General features: G+C 40.0%; 1 protein-coding gene and 1 non-coding gene across 4 annotated transcripts; both read right to left on the bottom strand.

The window, feature by feature from the left end:
- Positions 1-1503: 1503 nt before the first annotated feature.
- Positions 1504-20718, bottom strand: NT5C3B (5'-nucleotidase, cytosolic IIIB). Of its 3 annotated transcripts, none has more exons than XM_036754003.1 (10): positions 20638-20718; positions 19452-19568; positions 18523-18592; positions 18383-18429; positions 14603-14688; positions 7240-7329; positions 5070-5232; positions 3657-3857; positions 3130-3202; positions 2436-2558 (listed from the first exon to the last, which is right to left on the bottom strand). In XM_036754003.1, the coding sequence occupies exons 1-10, from the start codon at positions 20647-20649 to the stop codon at positions 2521-2523; spliced, it is 897 nt and encodes a 298-aa protein (XP_036609898.1). In that variant the 5' UTR covers positions 20650-20718; the 3' UTR covers positions 2436-2520. The 3 variants fall into 3 exon arrangements, 2 of the variants coding, with proteins under 2 accessions (XP_036609897.1, XP_036609898.1); XR_005010154.1 differs by having other exon boundaries at positions 2532-2558; positions 3130-3341; XM_036754002.1 differs by lacking the exon at positions 3130-3202 and having other exon boundaries at positions 1504-2558.
- LOC118849280 lies at positions 16583-16686 on the bottom strand. The gene has a single exon (XR_005010329.1). It is a non-coding gene; the product is annotated as a U6 spliceosomal RNA (small nuclear RNA).
- Positions 20719-21152: the final 434 nt, after the last annotated feature.

The following is a 21152-nucleotide window of genomic DNA, read 5'->3' as shown; positions in this document are numbered from 1 at the left end:
CTGTTCAGCAACAAAAGAGATGATTTCTGCCTTTGAGAAGCTCCCAAATTAATGGGGGAAGGAGACCCAGTTTCCATCCTCAAAGATTTAAGTCAACTCTGAGTCATCAAATCCTCTCTTAGGCTGGGACATACCTTCATTCCCCTGCCTGAAGAAAAGAGGTAAATTTGGATCTAAGTCATCATTTTCGGGTGGAACCAGCTGATCTTAGAACAGTGATATTTCCTTTCAGTGACCCAGGAGGGCTCCCTAGCTCTGGGAATATCCCAACAGGTTTTTGAGAATCGAGGCAAGGGGAACAGCTAGGTGGCTCAGTGAAGAGCACTGGCTCTAGTCAGGAGGACCTGAGTTCAAATGTGGCCTCAGACACTTCCTGTGTGACCCTGGGCAAGTCACTTAACCCCAATTGCATCCAAAAAAACAAAAGAATTGGGGGAAGAGGTGCTAGCAAGCATTTCCTTTCATTAAGCACCCCCCATCACCTTTCATTAAGCTTCCCCCCTACAATTAACTAACCCACTCACAAAAAGTCTCCAACAGGGAAATGTCTTCCTGACAATATGAAGTGAATATTTCTTGGTATCCGAGTGCCACATCTTTAGGGTTGTAGACCCAGCTAGTGGGTCATATGCTGTTTTTCATCTGACAGGATACTGAGCCATCTTGAGGTTTATAAAACAGATGAATGAGTAATTTATTAGCACCTATATTCCAGGCACTGGAGACATAAATACAAAATAATCTCTGCCTTCAGGGAGTTTACATTCTAATGGGAAAGAGAACACATATTGGGGGATGGTGGCCAGGGAAAGGAGTTTGGATCTGGAGAATCATTGAGATGGTAAGTGAAGCCACAGGTGACATTTGGCACACTATTTCTAGAAGCAGTGGTGACGTTCATTTGATGACCATTCCAGGAGCAAGAGAAAGCAAGCTGGGAAGAGAAGGAAGGTCACATGGAAAGGAAGATATCTAGATGCCAGGCACGGGCAAGTAGATGGATGAATGGGATGTGCAACATGGTCAGGGGCCAGCTAGATATGGCAATTTAGGTGAATTTGCAATCTTGCTCCCATCAGAACAGCTCAACCCTAGGCTGGATAGAGATGCTGCTATAGACAGCCTTACAAATAATGACCAGTACCTGGGGTCACCAGAGAATCAAAGAGGAATGTATTTCTTTTTATATATATATAATTTTTATTATTTTTTTGGAGGGGGGAAGGCTGGGCAATTGGGGTTAAGTGACTTGCCCAAGGTCACACAGCCAGTAAGTGTGTCAAGTGTCTGAGGCCAGATTTGAACTCAGGTCCTCCTAACTCCAGGGCCAGTGCTCTACTCACTGTGCCACCTAGCTGCCCCGGAATGGATTTCTTTAAGAGAAGGTGGATCCATATACTTTTATTATCTTTCTTTGTCAGGCTGCCCTATGATAGAAAATAGCCAACTCATGAGTATCCGAGATGCAGAAGGAAGAAAAGGTTAGAATTAGAAAACACAAAACAGAATCCAAAAATCATTTATTTGACATTAAAATGCAGACATGGTCACTGCTCCCTAGCTCCTCACCTAACTGCTCCCTCCCTCCCTCTTTTCCACCCAATGTTTGGTTCTGTCAGTGGCTAAGACTTTCTAAAGAGGAAAGGAAGGGAGAGCAGGCCCCAAGGTTACTTAAGGAAATCTATAAAGCAGAAAATCCCCATTCTGTGATAAACCAAGTAGGCTACAGGTATAGCTGTATAACTGTCTCGGATTTCAGACAAGTTCAAGTCCAACATTCAGTTTTAGAATGCAATAGAATCACAGCATTTTAGAAGCATGAAGAATCATCTATTCCAAACTTTTCATTTTAAAAAGGACAATGAGACCAAGGAAGGTTAAGTGACTTGTCTGTGGTTACAGAGCTAACTGGTGGCAGGTCAGGGACTCAAAACTCAGGTCACCAGACATCCAGTCAACACATTCTAATACCCACACCTCCCAACGCCAGCGAACTGCCAGTGAGGACACGCCTTCAGTCATGCCTCAAAGCATTTGTTCAGTGCAGGTCTTTACATTGTGTGGGTGCTTGGGGGTGGAGGGGGGAAGGGGCGAAGGTAGGTGGATGGGGAGGGCAAGTAGATGAGGAGAGAGCGGCATCCAATTCAGCTCATCTCCACTTCTCTCCTAAATCATCTGAGCTGATGTACTGCTTTCTCAGCCAGGTGGACATGCTGGCCAGGTTTCTTTTTAACAAGTTGGGCAGCACTGGACAGGGCCAATTACCAAAAGTTTTTGGTAAAAACAGCAATAGGTCACAGGAGGGGAGGAGGGAAGTACCTGGGGTTGAGTGGCTCTTAGAAACCAAGAGTTTTTTATGTATACAGAGGGATAAAAAGTCTTTGAAGAGCCAGCTCGGAGCATTTGAGAGTCTTCAACTGTAATCAAGATTCTTGCATTTCCACCTGGTCCTGCTCACACAAGATGTGGGTTAGGATCCCATTGACCACATCCAGGGTCTCATCCTTCTCCAACACAATGTCATAGGAATCCAGATATCGCTCTCTTTGTTCCTCTACCTGAGGAGGAGGACAGGGAAGAGATAAATTAAGGTTTCCCCAGGCCTCCCACCCATCTTTTCTCCCACTTCCTTTCAAAGGGCCAGTGTTGGCAGTACCAACAACCTGCCTGGTACATCAACTCCTACCCAAGAGCCCAAAGAATAAGGCTGAGAGTTCCATGTTACAGGGACCCAGTCCTTTGGGAAAAAGGCAGCAGCAGCTGCAATCCTAATCACATCCATCTTTAGCCAAGTCCATTTTATCTGAATGGGGTTTTCATAGAATCTCAAAGAACTGGAAGGACCTTAGAAGTCACCTACTTCCAGTTCCCCTCCCAACTCAGAAATCCCTTCAACAACAGACTTAACATATATGGTCAATCATCCTTTACTTAAAAATGCCCAGTGATGGAGAGCTCACTACTTTCTGAGGAGGCCCATTCCATTGTTTGACAGCCCTTATGGGTAGAAAGCTCTTCCTCAAACTGAACCAAAATATACTTCCTTGCAACTTCCATCCAATAGTCCCTAGTTGTTCCGTCTGAAGCAACACAGAACAAGTTCTTTAAATATCTGAAAACAGCCATTACCTGGGAAGCTGCTTTTTGACACAAATCTGGAGAGCATTCTCTCAAACCCCAAATCATTCAATAACACTGAATCCTGGTGGATGTTGAAGCAGTAGGTGAGCGGCCAAATGTTGCGCAAGGTTGCTCTAACATTTCATTTTTTCTTTAACAGACTTCAATATAGAAAATTCTGAGGAAGAATCTCAGACTCCTGTTTTCATGAGGCTCTGAGTCTGTTGGCAGAACATCCTTTTCAGTTGTAGGACACAATGACCGACACACGTCTAGTTTATGGTTTAGGACACCCAGATTGTTTTCAGCCAAACTTATCTCCAGTATTTTCTTGTTCCTTGATACTGTAGGTTACAGACCTACATCCTGGTTCCTGAGATCTCTATATCAACTACCTTATAGTAGATCACATCTAAATAACACTTTGCAACTTACATCCTGCTTTCTTGACAACAGTCCTGTGAGACAGGTAATTTTACAAATGTGTGGGACAGAAACAGAGAATAAGGGAATTACTTAGTCCTCTCCTCACCTACCTTGTCATTCAGGAAGCCAATCTTCAGGATGTTTCCCACACTGGACACCCCATCAGCCATAGTCAGGTCCCCCATGGAGTCACCCAGCAGGAGAATGTTGGTCTTAGCTTGGAGCTGTTCAAAGTACTTTGAGTCCTCCAGGACTGAACTATTTTTGTTATATGTATGGATGAGATTGCCCTTGAAACCCTGCAGGTAGCCCTGAGCAACCAAAGGAAGAGGCAGGCTAACTATGAATCCAAAAAAGACATTTCTCAGTTTTCCATGATTACGGAAGGAAGTTAAGAAAAAAAACCACATTCCAAAGATTTATAACTGGTTACTGATTTGAATATCCTTACTACCAACTTTGGTAAAGCCAAGGGTTAATGGAGCCAAAGTTAATGGTTAGCCTCACTCTATTCCATTAGCCACAGGTTATGCACCTAATCCCAGCTTGCCATTTTGAAGAAGTATGCCAGCTCTCTTTGCTAAGAGGAGGCAAGCAAGGTAATCTCATTATATTTACTATGGTGATCTCAAATGTTCAATGCAACCAACTCCCAGAAATAACTCAAAGAAAATGGATGAGAATCTACGTTAATAGTGCCTAAGAAGCTGAGCAACATGAAGGAAAGAAGATCGACAATTAAAAAAAAAGCCAAACCCCCAAACCCTTAGGCTTTGGAAAAGGGACAGAATCATTAGCAATTTAAAATTAGGTCCCCTCCAACAACACTTGGATATACATGACTGAGTTTTGACTTCTCTGGCACTGATGGCATTTTTCAAAGTGTAACGTTAATTTGTGAAAATAACAAAATGCCTGGAAAGGAAGAAAAATTAACACCATGACAAGTGAAGATTATATATCTGTAACCCCTTCCTTTAGAAATGGTTTGGTCGTGTTCTAGGGTTTTTTCTAATATTCTAAAGAGCATAGCAAATCTCACTAAGCTACAGAACATATAGTTTTGTTGTTTTTTTAAGCCAAGAAGCTTCAACCAACTAATTTTCGAAATAAAAATTTCCTATTTGGACAAAAAAGGAAAAGAAAAAGAACTCAAAATGCACATGCTAGCATCATCTCAGTTTAAAGGCACATTGCCTAACCCAGAATATGAACAAGTAACAAAATGGACTACAACTTATCTTCCTCTTCTGAGGCCCTGGAAATCCTCTGGTGGAGGTGAAACTGCCAAAAAGAATTCAGGAGCCTGGATAATCCGAAGACTGGTTAGCTGAGACTGAGCTGGGGTTGATCAAGGACTAAAGATAGGGGGCCTCTAAATCAACCTGTCTTTGAGGGAGTCAAGGTGAAATAGCATGCTTTCCTCCCCTCCCTCCCCAAAGAACTTTATCCATTCTCCCACTGTCCAAAAATGTACTAACTGAAGTATAGGTACCCCCCATAGCATAACAAACACAACTCACACTTTCATCAAAGTCCATGTAATTGGACACAACATGGATGTTGGGGTGGAAAACATTCATCTGCCTGATAATCTCTTCCAAAATGTCTCCAATACCAGCAGAAAAGATGAGAAGGGGAATATTGCCTCGGTAGAGTGTGTTGAAAAATGTCTCAAACCCCTCCCTGTAAAGGGATAAATTATTCTCCCAAAGTGATCACAAGAAACAAATTCATAACTACTGGATGCAGGTACATATCTTTGACCAAAATACTCTTCCCAATTATTTCACCCAAATGACCACTCTGTTTGTACTCTATGTCTCCTCAACACTTTTATCAAGTTAGTTTCTAAAGAAGCAATCACATATTTTATGTGTGTGCCCTGTCTCCTCAATGAGACTATACACTCTTTTTTTGAGGAATGTTTTTATTTTATTTCTCAATTACACACAAAATAATTTTTAACATTCGATTTCTATGATTTTTCATAATTTTGCAAATTTCCTCCCTAACTCCCTTCCCTTCTCCCCTCCCCCTTTGGGAAGGCAAGCATTTTTATACACATTATGCATGTGCAGGAGCAGCTAAGTGGTACAGTGTATAGAGTAGTGGGCCTGGAGTTCGGAAGAGTCATCTTTGTGAGTTCAAATCTTGTCTCAAACACTTTACTAGCTGTGTGACCTTAGGCAAGTCACTTAACCCTGTCTGTCTCAGTTTCCTCGTGTCAAATGAGCTGGTGAAGGAAATAGCAAACTACTCCAATATCTATGCCACGAAAACCCTCAAATGGGGTCACAAAGAGTTGGACATGACTGAAAAGGGCTGAACAACAACATACAAGTGCAAAAACTACACATTCTTTGAAGGCATGGACCACATTCACTTCTTCCTCTATATACTAGAAGAGATCACAGTGGTAATAAGAGTACCTGAAATACCAACACCAATTCTCAAGAGCTGGATACATGATTATGATCTCAATGACATAAAGAAGCTACAAAGGGTAACTTAAAATATCTTCCAAAAAGCTGACACAGGATTTGGGATATTTGATATGAGATGGATAGAGAAACCCAGTTAGAATTTGTACTATATGTACAATCAGCTAATAATTTCTAGAAAGTACCTATAAGCATTTTCTCTGGCTGGCCCCCATGCCTGGAATATGTTAGCTCTGCTTCCTGCCTTCCTCCAAGTCCTAACTAAAATCCCACCTTTGACAGGAAACCTTTCCTGATCCCTATTAATTCCAATGCCTTCCATTAATTATTTCCTATTTATCCTATACATCACTTGTTTGTACATATTTGTTTGCTGGTTAGTAAATAGTGATCTCCTTGAGGGCAGGGGCTATCTTTTGCCTTTCTTTGTATCCCCAATGTTTAACACAGTCGCTGGAACATAGTAGGCACTTAATAAATGCTTGACTAACTATTAACTAAATACTATACTATCCCTATATTATCCTTGCAATCATTTTGTGTAGTAGCTAAAAAAAAGCATTCATATCTCCAGTAGAATTTAAGTTCTTTAAGATGAGGGAATATCTTACTTTTGTATTTCTATATTTGTTTTTTGTCACATAGTAGGAAGAAAGGAAACGAGCATTTATTAAGAGTCAACTGTGTGCCAGGCACTGTACTAAGCACTTTACAAAATATCTCATTTGATTCTCACATAAGGTGCTATTATTAACAGTTAAGAAAACTGAGGCATACAGAAGCTAAAGTGACCTGCCCAGGGTCACACAGCTAATAAATGTCTGAGGCCAGATTTTAATTTAGGTCTTCTTGACTCCAGGCCATTGCCCTATCCGCTGTGTCTAGTAGGCACTTAAGTAGTGCTTACTGCCTTACTGATAGATAGCCATCTTACATAAAGGAAACAGGTTCAGAGAGGACATGTGATTTAGTAATAGTAAATAGTAATTAAAAATTAGTAAGTAATAAAGCTAATATCTGAACTCAGGGCTTTTGACTCTACAGCATTCGATACCTGCAGAATAAAATCACATATTTTTAACCTTAATTCTACATATTGTTATATCCTTCTTGACTCCAAACTCTTAATTTTCAACAATAATAAAAGCCACTCTTCCACCTTATTCCTCAATACCTCTTGATGAAATTCATCTTACAATTAGCAGCAAGCTGGCATAAATGCCACCTCCAGGATAAGAAATTAACATACCTGAGCATTGCATCTGAATCTCTAACAATCTGGGTTATCTGGTACTTCTGAATCTTCTGTTGACACAGGAGACTGTGGGCTTTAGTCCACCTAGAAAAAGATGTCCCCCCCAAGACACCAACATCTTCAAATCACTTAAATAGGTGGAGATGTTCTTTCTCCTGATTCATCACACAACTGCCTCCAATGGACATCCTACTTTTGCAAAGTGCCACTTTCTTCCGGGCTCTGATTATCCCTCAAAAAGGAGAAAGCAGTGACATTAAAACTAGGTTTAAAACCAGCTTCAATATTCTCTTCCATAGAAATTTTATATATTGCTACTGTGTCATCAGGAGCGATGGAATTTTGAGCAACTGTAGTTTAATTATCATTCTATTAGTAGTCCATGAAGAGACAAAGTTTATTGCCATGCTATAATAGCAGAAGAAAGCACAGGAAGAAAAGGACTACAAGAACTTACTTACTGAGAGAAATGAGTTATACTCTTATTTTGCGAAGAAAAATGGAGAGACTTCATAAGAAAAACTTCAATTAGTATCTTGAGAAAACTGAATGGTGGGACTATATTTCCAGAATTGAGAAGTCAGCAGTTTTATTGTTAAAGATGACTTTAGCCATGATCAGTCTCACAGCTCATATGACATAAACAACTATTGCCTTTGTCTTATTGTTTGTTAGACCGTTAATAAATAAAGCCAGTGACCTAGAGGTTTATTTAAGCCTAGAAGATTAAGGAGTTTGATATAGAGAAAGAAATGAGCAAACCCTTATGGGAAGAGAAGTTTCTTATGAAATAAATGTTACTTATTTAAGACTAAAGCAATTTTAATAATGTAGAAATATCAATATATGACTGATTACCTAGAAGCCAAATTGATAAAGAATAAGGAAAAATCTAGTAGCAGATGAAGATCTCACACTACTTAGGCTATGTATAAGAATGGAATAGACCCTAAAACTTCTACCATATGTGGGAATTTGTATCTGGGAATTTCAATTTTTTTCTTTTACATATGTATTTTCTCTCATTATAAGCTGACTATAATTTAAAATTCACAAATGCAAAATGCCCAGCAGCGCCACTGATAATTAATGACTTTCATTTACCTGTTTTATTTGCTAGATATTAATTATAAATTACTACTTCATTGCTTTTTACAATTTATGTTGCATGTTTAAAGATTAGCTTAGCATTAGTGGTTTATTAAAAGTGAGATTTTGGCAGAAATTTGAAGGAAGTCCAAAGCATCCTTTTATGTATGGGATAAAGAAGAATGGCAAGGGAATCACACTGACACCAAAGTTTACAAAAAATCTGATGGAAAATGGAACTGGACACATCATCATCTTGGTTGTTAAGACAAGATTGCAAAATCACCATTAACACATTATAAAATAAAGAAATGAAATCATTTTCTATAACTGTGGCACAGATAAACGAATGATAAATGTATTCAAAAGCGGAATGGAGAATTGGGAGTGCAAGAAGCTGAATTCCAAAGCATCAGGACTGGAAATGAAGATGGAGCCAGAGATGAAGATTGTTCTGGAGTCCCCCAAAACAGTTAAGAATGACCTTATTTATCATCAGTTAGATGCTAACAATTGATATGATAACCCCACCACTTTGCTATACAAGATAAATGCTATGTTAAATTGAAAAGTTTTTGTACAAATAAAGCCAACGCAACCAAGATTAGGAGGGAAGCAGAAAACTGGGAAAGACTTTTTATAGCCAGTGTCTCTGATAAAGGCCTCATTTCTAAAATATATAGAGAACTGAGTCAAATTTATAAGAATACAAGTCATTCCCCAATTGATAAATGCTCAAAGGATATGAACAGGCAGTTTTCAGAGGAAGAAATTAAAGAAATCTATAGTCACATGAAAAAATGCTCTAAATCACTATTGACTAGAGAAATGTAAATCAAAACAACTCAGGTACCACATCACACCTTTCAGATTGGTTAACATGACAAAACAGGAAAATTTATAAGTGTGGAGAAGATGTGGGAACATTGGAACATTAATGCATTATTGGTGGGTTGTGAACTGATCCAACCATTCTAGAGAGCAATTTGGAACTGAAGGGCTATAAAAATGTGCATATCCTTTGCCCCAGCAATACCACTCCCAGGGCTGTAACCCAAAGAGATCATACAAATGGGAAAAGGACTCACATGTACAAAAATATTTATAGCAGCTCTTTTTGTGGTGGCCAAGAATTGGAAATTGAGGGAGTGCCCATCAATTGGGGAATGGCTGAACAAGTTGGGGTATATAAATGTAATAGAACACTATTGTGCTATAAGAAATGATGAGCAAGTGGACTTCAGAAAAACCTGGAAAGACTTACACAAACTGATGCCAAGTAAGGGGAGCAGAACCAGGAGAACATCGTAGACAGCTACAGCCACATTGTACAATGACTAAGTCTGATGGACTTGCCTCTTCTCAGCAATGCAAGGATCTAAGACAACTCCAAAAGACTCATGATGGAAAATGCTGTCCACACCCAGAGAAAAAATTATGGAGTCTGAAAGCAGATTGAAGCATTCAATTTGTTTTCTCTCTTTTTTGTTTTGTTTTATTTTGTTTCTTCTTTCTCATGGTTCATCCCATTGGTTATAATTCTTCTTTACAACATGACTAATGTGAAAATATGTTTAATATGAATGTATATATAAAGCCTATATCAGATTGCATGCCGTCTTGGGGAGTGGGAAAGGGAGAGAGGGGAAGAAAATTTAGAACTCAAAAGCTTGTGGAACTGAATGTTGTAAACTAAAAATAAATAAATTAATTAATTTTAAAAAAAGATTAATGCAATGGCCAACAACATGTAGAAGACCAGTGATGATAAATACACTATCCACCTCATAAAAGAGGGGTGACCAACTCAAGGTGCAGAGAAAAATTTTCAGATTTTTGTCAATGTGGGGATTTGTGGATTTTTTTTAACTTATTTTTTATTTTCAGTTTACAACACTCAGTTACACAAGTTTTTGAGTTCCAAATTTTCTCCCCCTCTTTCTCCTCTCCCCTTCCCCCAGAGATGGCATGTAATCTGATATAGGTTCTACATATATCTTCACATTGAACTTATTTACATAATAGTACAGTTGTAATGAGGAATTATAACCAGTGGAATGAATCACGAGAAAGAAGAAACGAAACCAAAAAAGAAGGGAAAAAAAAGAGGGCAAATAGTGCGCCTCAATCCTTTTTCCATCATGACTCTTTTGAAGCTGTCTTTGAATCTTGTATTGCTGAGAATAGCCAAGTCTATCAAAGTTAGTGATCAGAGATACCGTGTGTGTCTGTAACCGGGTATAATAATCTCCTGGTTCTGCTCTCCTCACTCAGCGTCAGATCACATAAGTCTTTCCAGGTTATTATGAAGTCCATCTGCTCCTCATTTCTTACAGCACAATAGTATTCCATTACATTCATATACCACAAATTATTTAGCCATTCCCCAACTTATGGGCATCCCCTTGATTTCCAATTCTTTGCCGCCACAAAAAGAGCTGCTATAAATATTTTTGTACATATGGATCCCTTTCAATGTGGGGACTTGTTTTGTCTGACTGTACGTATTTGATATAAAAGATTTGTTTTTCTTTATTTCAATTCAGGTAAGGAGAGGGGATGCAATACAGTTATAAAAATTTTTTTAGAAGAAGAGTAAGAAAAGAGGGTTTTCAGAGCATGTTTTAAAAATGTACTGAAAAGAAAAGAAGGAATGTCAATAGGACAAATAGAACAATTCTGAAAATAACATGTTGACATGATTCCAGAGGATTGATGGTGAAGAATGAGACACAAATTTTTGAACATGGACAATAGAGGAATTTGTTTTGCTTGACCATGAATATGTTACAAGCATTTTTTTCTTCTCTTTTTCCCAGTGGGAAGGGGGAAGGTGAAGTGGAAGAAAAAAATTACTGCTCAATAATTTTTAAAAAATGAAATTTAACATAAAAAACAAAATAACATGTCGAATTTGTTGCAGAGTTGGAGAGAGATGCAAGCTATGGATGATGCAGATTTGTAGCTTCATAGGTAATCCTCTCTGTTTTTCTTTATATGTGGAAATACTCATCTTATTTAGTATTTGTGAAGTTCAGAATTTAAGAAATAAAGTTTAAACCAAAACAAAACAAAACAATATTCAATCATCATACAGGGAGAGGGAATGGACCTGTGATTTCAATGGTAAAGGAAATTCCTAGGATAGGAAACTGTCTCTACCAATGCAAGTCAGCCCCTTCCCTGCAACTTCTAGTCTTGGCAAGTGGTCTAGAGTTTTAAATAGACATAGAGACCACTTTATGGTACATAAGGATCCCTGAGGGCTGCATATTGACTTAGTGTTAAAATGCAATGTTACCTGTACTTTACTGTATTTTTTTTTCTGTTAAAATATTTCCCAATTACCTTTTCATCTGGTTCAGGAGCACTTGGGAGTATTGCAGACCACATGCTGCCCATCCTCATGTTTGACACCTCTGGTCTCTAGCACTGAGAAATCAGATGACTTGCCAAAGGTAATAAAGCCAGGATGCAGAGGGGTCAAGAGGTGGGATTTCAACCTAGGTCTTCCCAGTTTTGAGGACAGCTCTCAATCCATTACACCGCACTGCCTCATAGAAGCAAAATCATTTTCTATAAACATGGAGTAAGTGGTTTGGAGGAAGCTGATGCCCAGGGAACAAATACTGAGGGAAAAAAAATGAATGATGCAATGAGGTCAGAGTTTATTATCAAGAACTAAAATAAAATTTTTGCTGGCAAACTTTTGGTGTTCAGAAAATACTGGAAAGACTTGATAACCAAATAGAAAAACTTAAATATGGGGTATCTTGGCTGAAGACAAAGTTGGACAGTAAGGTACAACAAAGGCATAAGTTTACAAATATAATGGGGAAGACGCTACAAGAAATCAAGATACTCATATGTTAGATACAAAAATACTGAAATAAGCCACTAGCTTGATTAAAAAACAAAACAAGAGCTCCAGCCCTGGAATGAGGAGGACCTGAATTCAAATCCAGCCTTAAACACTTACTAGCTGTGTGACTCTGGGCAAGCCCTTTATCCCAATTGCTTCAAAAAAAAAAAAAAAAACTTGTCAAAAAAGAAACTGCTATACTGCAACAGCAGCCCAAGAAGTAGTGAAGCCCAGCTTACTTTCTCAGTAATCACAGAGAGATCCGGAAGAAGGTATTGCTTTGAATAAAGTAGACCACACATAAAGGAAAGCAATAACTGTTTCAAGGACCAAGGAAGACCTTAGTTCAGATAACAAGAGAGGGATGAACCCAGAAGCAGTAAAGGTTGCCTAGAACTTCAGCAGTGGAGTAAAGGAACAATCATAGAGCTTAGAAAAACTGATAGTTATACCCTCAACCAAGTACAGATGTAGAAAGGCCACAAAATAAGAACCAAGCAACCTATAAACAGGCTCACTTGTAACATTGGAAGAGAAACAAATTAAGTGGTTACTCATCCAGTAGCTGTAATTTATTGTTGAATTATACATAATGTTGCTTTGTACTTTTTTGCTGTACATATGCAGTGTTAAGCATATATTATCATATTTTCCTATTACTACTGCTAGTATTGTATTGCTTTTTCTCCCTATTTGAAGCAGCCTGTCAAGTGGTACTTTTCATCATATGTATGTTGTATATAATATAAATTTGGATTTGATGTCCCCCAAATGTTTTACAGGAACTGAAAATTTTTAGCCTAGGGGAGAAACATAACACCAACCTGAATAGCTTCTTCCACAAAGACATCTGATACTGCTGCTATATCTTTAAAAGGCAATGGAATTTTAGATAGTTACAGTTTAACTATGAGGAGCCAGGATTTAACTGTTTCTCTGGAGAGACCTTTAAGTGGGATGGCCATGGAAAAGATAAAGAAAAAGGACTAGGAGAACTAACTTCCTGAGAAACCTGAGTCTAGTCCTTATCTTGTGAAAACACATGAAAAGAAGTATTGTTGTGAAAAGACTGTAATTGGTATCCGGAGAGAACTGAATGGTAGGGCTATGTTTCTAGAATTGAAAAGGTGGCAATTGTAATGCTGGTTAAAAGATGACTTGGGCTATGATCAATCTCATATATAATATACTATAAATAATTATTTATATTTCTTATTTTTTTCTTCATGCTGTTACTAAATAGTATAGCCAGTAACATTAATGTTTACTTAGGTCTAGGAGATTACAAGGTTTAATATGGAGAAAGAGACAAGCAAATGCTTACAGGAAAAGAGAGGAGCTCAGAACTAATAGATTACTGAGAGATGTTGAGATTTTGATAATTACTGTTGAAATATCAAAACATATCCCCTCTTTTATGCCCCAAAGAGATCAGAGAAAGAGGAAAATGGTCCATATGTACAAAAATGTTTAAAACAACTCTTTTTATTGTGGGAAAAAAAAACTGGAAATAAAGGAGGGGCCCAGTAATAGAGGGATGGCTAAACAAATTATGTCATATTAATGGAATGGATCATGTCACAAGAAATGACAAAAGATTAGTTTGAGAAATCTGGAAGACTAGTATATGAACTGAGTTTATAAAGTGAGCAGAACCAAGAGAACAATTTATAAGATAACAAACTGTAAAGATGGCTTTGAAAGACTTAAGAACTTTGATCCCCACAACTCCAGAGAACCAACGTGAAGTATGCTACCCACCTCTTGACAGAGGGATGGTGGATTCAAGGTGCATAAAGAGAAATACATTTTTGGGCATGGCAAATTTGTAGATCTGTTTTGCTCAATTATGCTTATCTGTTACCAAAAATCAAACAAACCATATTCCCTGAATATATTAGAACCAGGAATGAGAATGAATAAGGAAAATGAGCTAGCAGCAGGTATATGAAAGTGCAAGACCCCACATGGGCTGTACATGAGGATAATCATCTCTAAAACCTGTCACACATGTAATTTAACTGCTTAGGTCAAACTTCTTCCTCCTTGTCCCTCTTCTTTTCAATACCAAAACTTCAAAAGTTCTTTTGAGCCCCATCTTCACTTGAGAAATAAAATCCTTGGTGTACAGTGATAGAATTGCAAAAATAAAACTAAGATGTCCCTGGTTCACAGATCTCCCCATATCTCACAGAACCTGCTGTCCTCACTTAGGACATCTAGCAATAAACCTTAGCAATAGCCTTCAGAATGACAGTTCTAATGACTGTATTAACTCTCTGCAGCCACTCCAGCTGAAATCCCAAAAATCCAGTTAAGTTCTCATCTTACCAGCGTTAGGAATATAATATCTTAAGATAACTTTTCCTGTTTCCTTAAAAGCATCCTTCATCTCCAACTACTTACCATTCTACCATAAGGGGGTACTTCTCTTTGACTGTCCTGTTTGGATCAATCTCAATTGGGTAATAATAGTGAAGGAGATCCTTTAACTGAAATACCAAAGATGAGAGAAAAAGAATTAGAGCGCAATTAAATTCAACAATTTAGTAAGTATTTAATAATAGTGTACCATGTGTCATATACTGCCTTAAATATTGAGGAATGCAAAGACAAAAACAAAAAAAAGGCCTCTGACCAAGGAGTACAGATTCTACTTGGAGGAAACATGTACGCCAATAAGTAAATGTGAAATATTTGCAAAGTAAATACAAAAAAAAATTAAGTGAGGGGAAAGCATTGACTGGGAAGAGGAGGGGATTCCTGAAGTGGTGTCTATAGATTCCAAGAGTTTAAGTATGATGAAAAAAGTACCCCAGATATGCAGGACAGATTGTGCAAAGACAGAGAGATGAAAGATGGAATCGGGAGTGTGGAGAACAGCAAGCATGTAGGATTAGCTTGTCTGGGGAAGAGTGATGTAAAATCTGTCTAGGAAGATTAGAAGCATACCACAAAGGCTTTAAGTGTCAAAAAAAAAAAAAAAAGGGAGTCTCTCTGAGCCTAGCAACAATTGGGAAGCCCCAGAAGCTTTTTGAGCCAGGGAGTGAAATGGTCAAACAGTATAGTTTACAATTTTAACCACAACAACAAAAAAGCCTACAAATTAACATAAGAGGTTATTAGTATGAACAAAGATTAATTTGGAGTAATTTCTACTAAATTCTTCGTAGAGGTGTCATTTGGTAATACCTTACACTCTCCTCATTCCCAGTTAGATTTTCCCTCCATTACAGGTACGCCTGTCATACTTAATTCCTTAGGGCCGATTCCTATTTACAAATCTAATAAAAGCTCATCTATGTGCATATCTGATCAATCCTTGGACCTCTTCAAAAGGTGGCATTAGCTAAAAATGTGCTGACCAACAGCATAAAGGGTTATCAGGTACTAGTGATAAATAAAATCCCTTTATCAAAAAATGAAAAATAAAATAAAATCCCTTTATCATCAACTAATCTAATCACTAAGCCAATTCTACAGGGACTATTCATGGTAGCTGGATTAACTGAAAAGCCTTTCTACCTACTCTATCAAGGGATATTTTCTTCTAAATACCCAGTGTGGTTGCTTAGATAAATAATTCCATAGTGATCCAGTAGGAACACCCAATAAAATTAAGTAAAGTAATGAATTCCCAACATCCATGTTATTTCAAATGATTGTGCCAGATTACATGGACTGTTCCATTTAGGACAACCAAATGCCAAATATTACACACTAACAAAGGCAGAATGTTCCTTGAAATGAGTGTGAGGATTACATTATGGGGCCAACATTTTTTAAGGTAGAACATTGGTGGGGAGGGCAGCTAGGTGGCGCAGTAAGTAAAGCACTGGTCCTGGAGTCAGGAGGACCAGAGTTCAAATTCAAACACTTGACACAAGTACTACCTGTGTGACCTTGGGCAAGTCACTTAACCCCAATTACCCTGCCTCCCCCCTTCCAAAAAAAATAAACTGGAAAATTGGTGGGGGGAGGACCTGTGATTTTATTGGTACAGGAAACTCTCAAAAGGAAATTCCTGAGACCTGAAGTGATCAGTACCTGCTGCGCAGTCATAAAGAGTGCCTAGAGAACTGGGACATTAAGCAATTTATCTATGTGTCAGAGACAGTACCTAAACCCAGGTTTTTCTGACTCTGAGAAAAACTTTCTATCCTCTATAGTAAGCTGGAGGGAAAAGGGGTATAGTTGGGATGGGGGGAACCTCTCTAAAATTACAAGAAAAAACAGGAAAATTCATGAGTATTTTAACATTATGTATGTGTTCTACACCTAACTTGTCAAGACCCACATTTAACATTCAACGAAGGCCAAGCAACAATACCTTCATTTTTCTCTAATGTTTTCTTTTTTCCCTAAATTATATATTCTTTTCAATCAAGCAATATGGAAAACTTCATGAATTTGCATGTCACCCTTGCACAGGCGCCATGCTAATCTCGGTATCATTCCAGTTTTAGTAAATGTGTTGCCAAAGTGAGCACCTTTGATGTCTTTCTTCTGAAGATTCCAAAACTACTCTCTTATTTGTACCTACATCATTCTCAAAGCTGGGGGCAGGTGGGGGTGGGGGTGGGGGTGGTGAGATAAGGGTTGGTAACAAGACTAAAAAACCAGAGAAATTATCTCCTTTTTGCAGATAATTACACAATAACTAAGTGATTTAACCAATGTGAGAATAATCTGTATATTTGCTTCAACAACCCCATGTGTTGGATATTACTAGTATGATCACCCCCCCAGGATTCTTTTCACTATACAACACTGGCTTTCTCTTCTATACCACAGTGTAGTGTAGTTTAGAAACCCAGCTTTTCCAATTCCCAGTGCCACTCCAAAATACCACCACCTACCAAGAGCCTGGGTCTGTAAATGGAAGAGCTACGTGAAGACTCAAAAAAGCAATAATAAAGAATGACCATGAAAAAAAAATAATAAAGAATGATCATGAATATTATGGATATGTAACAGGTATGTAAAAGACCAACACGTTCAGGCGAAATATTCTGCTATTTAATTCACCTAAGCCTATCAATAGATAATCATCAGAAACATCTTAGTTACTTAGAAATCAAAAGCCACAGTTGGCACAGAAGTTGAATTAGGTGTGGGTAATTAAGAACCACATGGTCAAGTCAAAGATCTTGCCTAGTGGGGCCGGCTATTATGATGCCAGTGCATCGGATCACATTCTACAAATGGGAATTTATCCCACCTACCATGGGATTTTCAGAAGACTATGCTGTCTCCCCCCAAAAAACTAGCATGTTAGAGAAGCAGCTGCTTAGGCTGGCAAAAACAATTGCTTTTGGCAGTCAGAAGACCTCAGTTCCCTCATTTACCAGCTGAGTGATAACCTCAGCAAACTCACTTAACCCCAGGGTGCCTCAGATTCCTTATTGGTGAAATGCAAATAATAATGCTTCGCAGGCCTCCCACCAGAGAGTGAAAAAGGCACCTTAAAAAAATCTTAAAGCAGTACAGAAATAAAGTTGTCACTAGTTCGGTGCTTTTGCCCATCATACACCTTTAATAAATGTGTGCAGAATAAATGAAAATATTACCAGAAGGAACACATCCCATTTAAACAGATGTGAAGGCTAGTTTTACCTGAGCAATAAAAATAATAAGAAACTTAATATGTTAAAATCTTTACTCTGAGAGAGGCAGCCTGGCATAGTGGATAGAAAGTTGACTTTGGAGCCAGGAAGGCCTGGGTTCAAGTCCTGCCTCTGACATAGACTGGCTGTGTGACCCTGGGCAAGTCACTTAACCTTTAAGAGCTCTAGACCAATGGTTCTCATAATGTGGTCTGGAAACCCCTGGGGGTCCCTGAGATCTTTTCAGGGGATCATGAGATCAAAACTATTTTCATAATAAAACTAAGATGTTTTCATTTCTAATATGGTAAATGTCAATAGCTACAACCCATATAAATAGCTCTTTGAGAATCCTCAATAATTTTTAAGAATGTAAAGGGGTCCTGAAGAAAAAAAAAGTTTGAGAACCACTCAACTTGCCAAGATAGTAGCATTGGTAGAGGACATTTCCTCACCTGGGAGCTCCTTATACCTGGGAAAGCATGGATCCATTCCCTATCCCCACTCGGTCCTCTTTTGGCCCATAGGCATTTGAATTAGCACACCAATACTCTTGAGGGCAGAGCTAAGGATAACCCACCTTTTTCTGACATTCCTCACTGATGAGCTTGCTGTTATCTAGGATATCTGGGGGAAAAAAGTACAAAGACTCCATTACCTGCGCCTCTAGGAACCATCAGCAGCAAAGTAAACCACAATGCAGGTCAATACATGACTTACTGTAAGACGTAGGGCAGCGCTTTCCATTAAATCCAAATCTAGTCAGGGTCATGTCAAAGTCAGAAATGACCTAAAATGTGGAGGAGGGCAGGAAGATAAACATCTAGGTCTTGAACTCAGTCCATCTTCCCTTCATATTATGACATCAAAGTTCAAGATTCTGTTCAAAGTCAAAACAATATTTAAGAAGTACAACCTCCATACAAAGCCTGGCACTGGGGATTAGGGAACAACAGAGAAAGGATATAAGGCCCCCACCTTCAAGTAGGCACATAATGGTAGGGACTGGTTCTATGTCCTTGGAGCACAGAACCTAGTTGCTAGGAAGTCTCAGTCCCAATCTAATAGGAAGAGTCTCTCAATTAGGGAGTTTAGTGGTTTCAATTTCAGGTACAGTTTGGGTCAATCTCATCAAATGCCCATGACATAAAGCTACCAAGGTGAGTTTCAGGGGTGTGAGGTACTGCTGTTTTCTCTCCATATGGAAAAGGCAAGTCACAAGTCTCATTTTTCTTAAGGCAAAGTTTGCTTTTCTTCTCTTGGTGGGAAGGCGGAGGACTATAGGTATTGAATGAAGAACAAGTTATCCCATGTGGCCAATACCTTTGTTATAAAAGAGGGCTGCAAGTGAGGAAATCAGGCCGGATAGAGGCTTTCGTTTTTCAGCAGAAGCATCAATAACATTCTTTTCTTTGGGGAGGGGGTGGTAGTGGCACATAATTCAGAAAGCTCTCATCCCCCTAGGACCCTATCCAACATTGGGGATATCTATTTTCTTAGAAAAGAAAGGTCAAAATGAAGATACTTAAAACAAAGTAGCAGAAAAACTGTTCTCTTTCTTTCTTCTTCCACTGGGTAATAGATCCAAGGCATCAGAAACCTCCCACTACCCCCAACCCGGGAAAAGAGGGGGGACATCACAGACATACCTGCAATTTGTTGCGCCCTCCCTTCCTGAAGGAGTGAATGATCTCCTGGACGTGCTGGGGGTGCCGCATGAGAACTGTAGCCTTCATCAGGTCCTTCACTTGTTCCTTTATCTGCCCCTGGTACAAGCCCCACGCCACCCAGACCCAGACCCAACAGCCCCATTCAGAATCACAGACCTAGAGCTAGACGGTAGCTCAGAGGTCGTTTAGCCCCTTAAGTTTTCTCGGCTATGAAGCACTGAGCTCCTGTTAACAGGGTTCTAGTGCCAGGAAGAAAATCGTGGCGACTGGAAACAAAAATGTGGCAGTGGAACTGAGGATACAAGGGAAAGACCTTGACAAGAACTGGGGGGTGGAGTGTTAGTGGCCTTTTAGAGAAGGCTTATAAAGCAAGAATCTGTTGGAGTGGAGAGGAAGGTTTTAGGGCGGAAACATCTAAGGAGTACCGTATGGAGAAATGTTCTATAGGGCAGACGCCATACAGGGGAGTTTGGGGGCTAAGGAAGGGATCTGTGGGGAGTGGCTTATGGGCTACGGCAGACTATGTATGGAGGAAAGCTAGAAGCGCAGATGCTGTGGGGAAGGGGGTGTTATGGAAGGTTATATATAGCAGGGGGGCCCCGGAGAAGGGATTGTTTATGGGTATGCTGGAGGGGCCCTGCAGGGAGTGGTGATGGGGCTAAAACATATAGTGTATAGAGAAGGCGCTGTAAGGCAGATGCCAAAGAGGGGAGTCACGGGAGATTATATAACAGAGAAGCTATAGGAAGGGAAGTTGTGGGGCTGCTGCAAGGGCCGCTGTGGAGAGAGGATCATGGGACTGCTAGAAGGGGCGCTGTGCATAGTGGTCGTGGGGCTGCTGTCAAGGGGCGCTGTGGGGAGGTGGGGGTGGGGCTATGACCCGCCGCTGTAAGGGAGGAGCGGCGTGGAGGAAGGGCGCTATAGGGCAGAGGGACTGCAGGGAATGATCTACAGGGAGCTACGAAGGGTTACAGAGGGGGCTGGGGAGGAAGGCATTTCTACGGCAGCTTTTGCTGGGAGCTACGGAGGGTTCTAGCATGGGGCAATAAGGTTTTAGGATAGGCCGGCGCTGGAGTGAGCAGGGCTGTTGCGGAGAGGGGGAGGGGGCTTCCTTTTCCGAGGCCCCTCCCCCACCTCCTCCTCGCCACCTCTTCCACGTTCTCACCTCCTCCGCCATAGTCCTCCTGTCCGCTCTTGCCACGGAAGAAATAGCTCGTCCCTGAGAACTAACTGCGCAGGCGCCAGCCACCTCTAGACCGGCAGATGGAAACCGAGGAGAAGGGAGGGGAGGGGAGGGGCAGAGAAAGAGAAGAGGGGAGGCGGAGCCAAGGGAAGAGGGGTGGGGCTAGAGACGGGGAAGAGGGCGGGGCCGGGGAGGAGATCCTGGAGAAGGGGAAAAGGGGAAATTTGAAATAACATCCTTGATGATCTTGAAAGAGGTTACCTAGTCCAAAGGTCATTTCACAAGTGAGGAAACTGAGGCCCAGAGAGATGAAGTGACCTTGCCCGAGGCCACGCTCAGGTGGTAACAGCCCCGGTGGCGGGGGGAGGAGTGCTTGGTGGGGTAGATGTGGAGAAGAGCCTCAAGACTTGGGTTGCCAGAAAGAGAAACAATCCTTGTCCCTCTAGCTAATGGTCTCCATAGTGAGGGCTGGGTGGACCTAATGGGTGTGAGCAACC

Source organism: Trichosurus vulpecula, chromosome 4 (assembly GCF_011100635.1).
Source record: "Trichosurus vulpecula isolate mTriVul1 chromosome 4, mTriVul1.pri, whole genome shotgun sequence".
Lineage (NCBI taxonomy): Eukaryota > Metazoa > Chordata > Mammalia > Diprotodontia > Phalangeridae > Trichosurus > Trichosurus vulpecula.
This window is presented reverse-complemented; position numbering and strand designations above follow the sequence as displayed.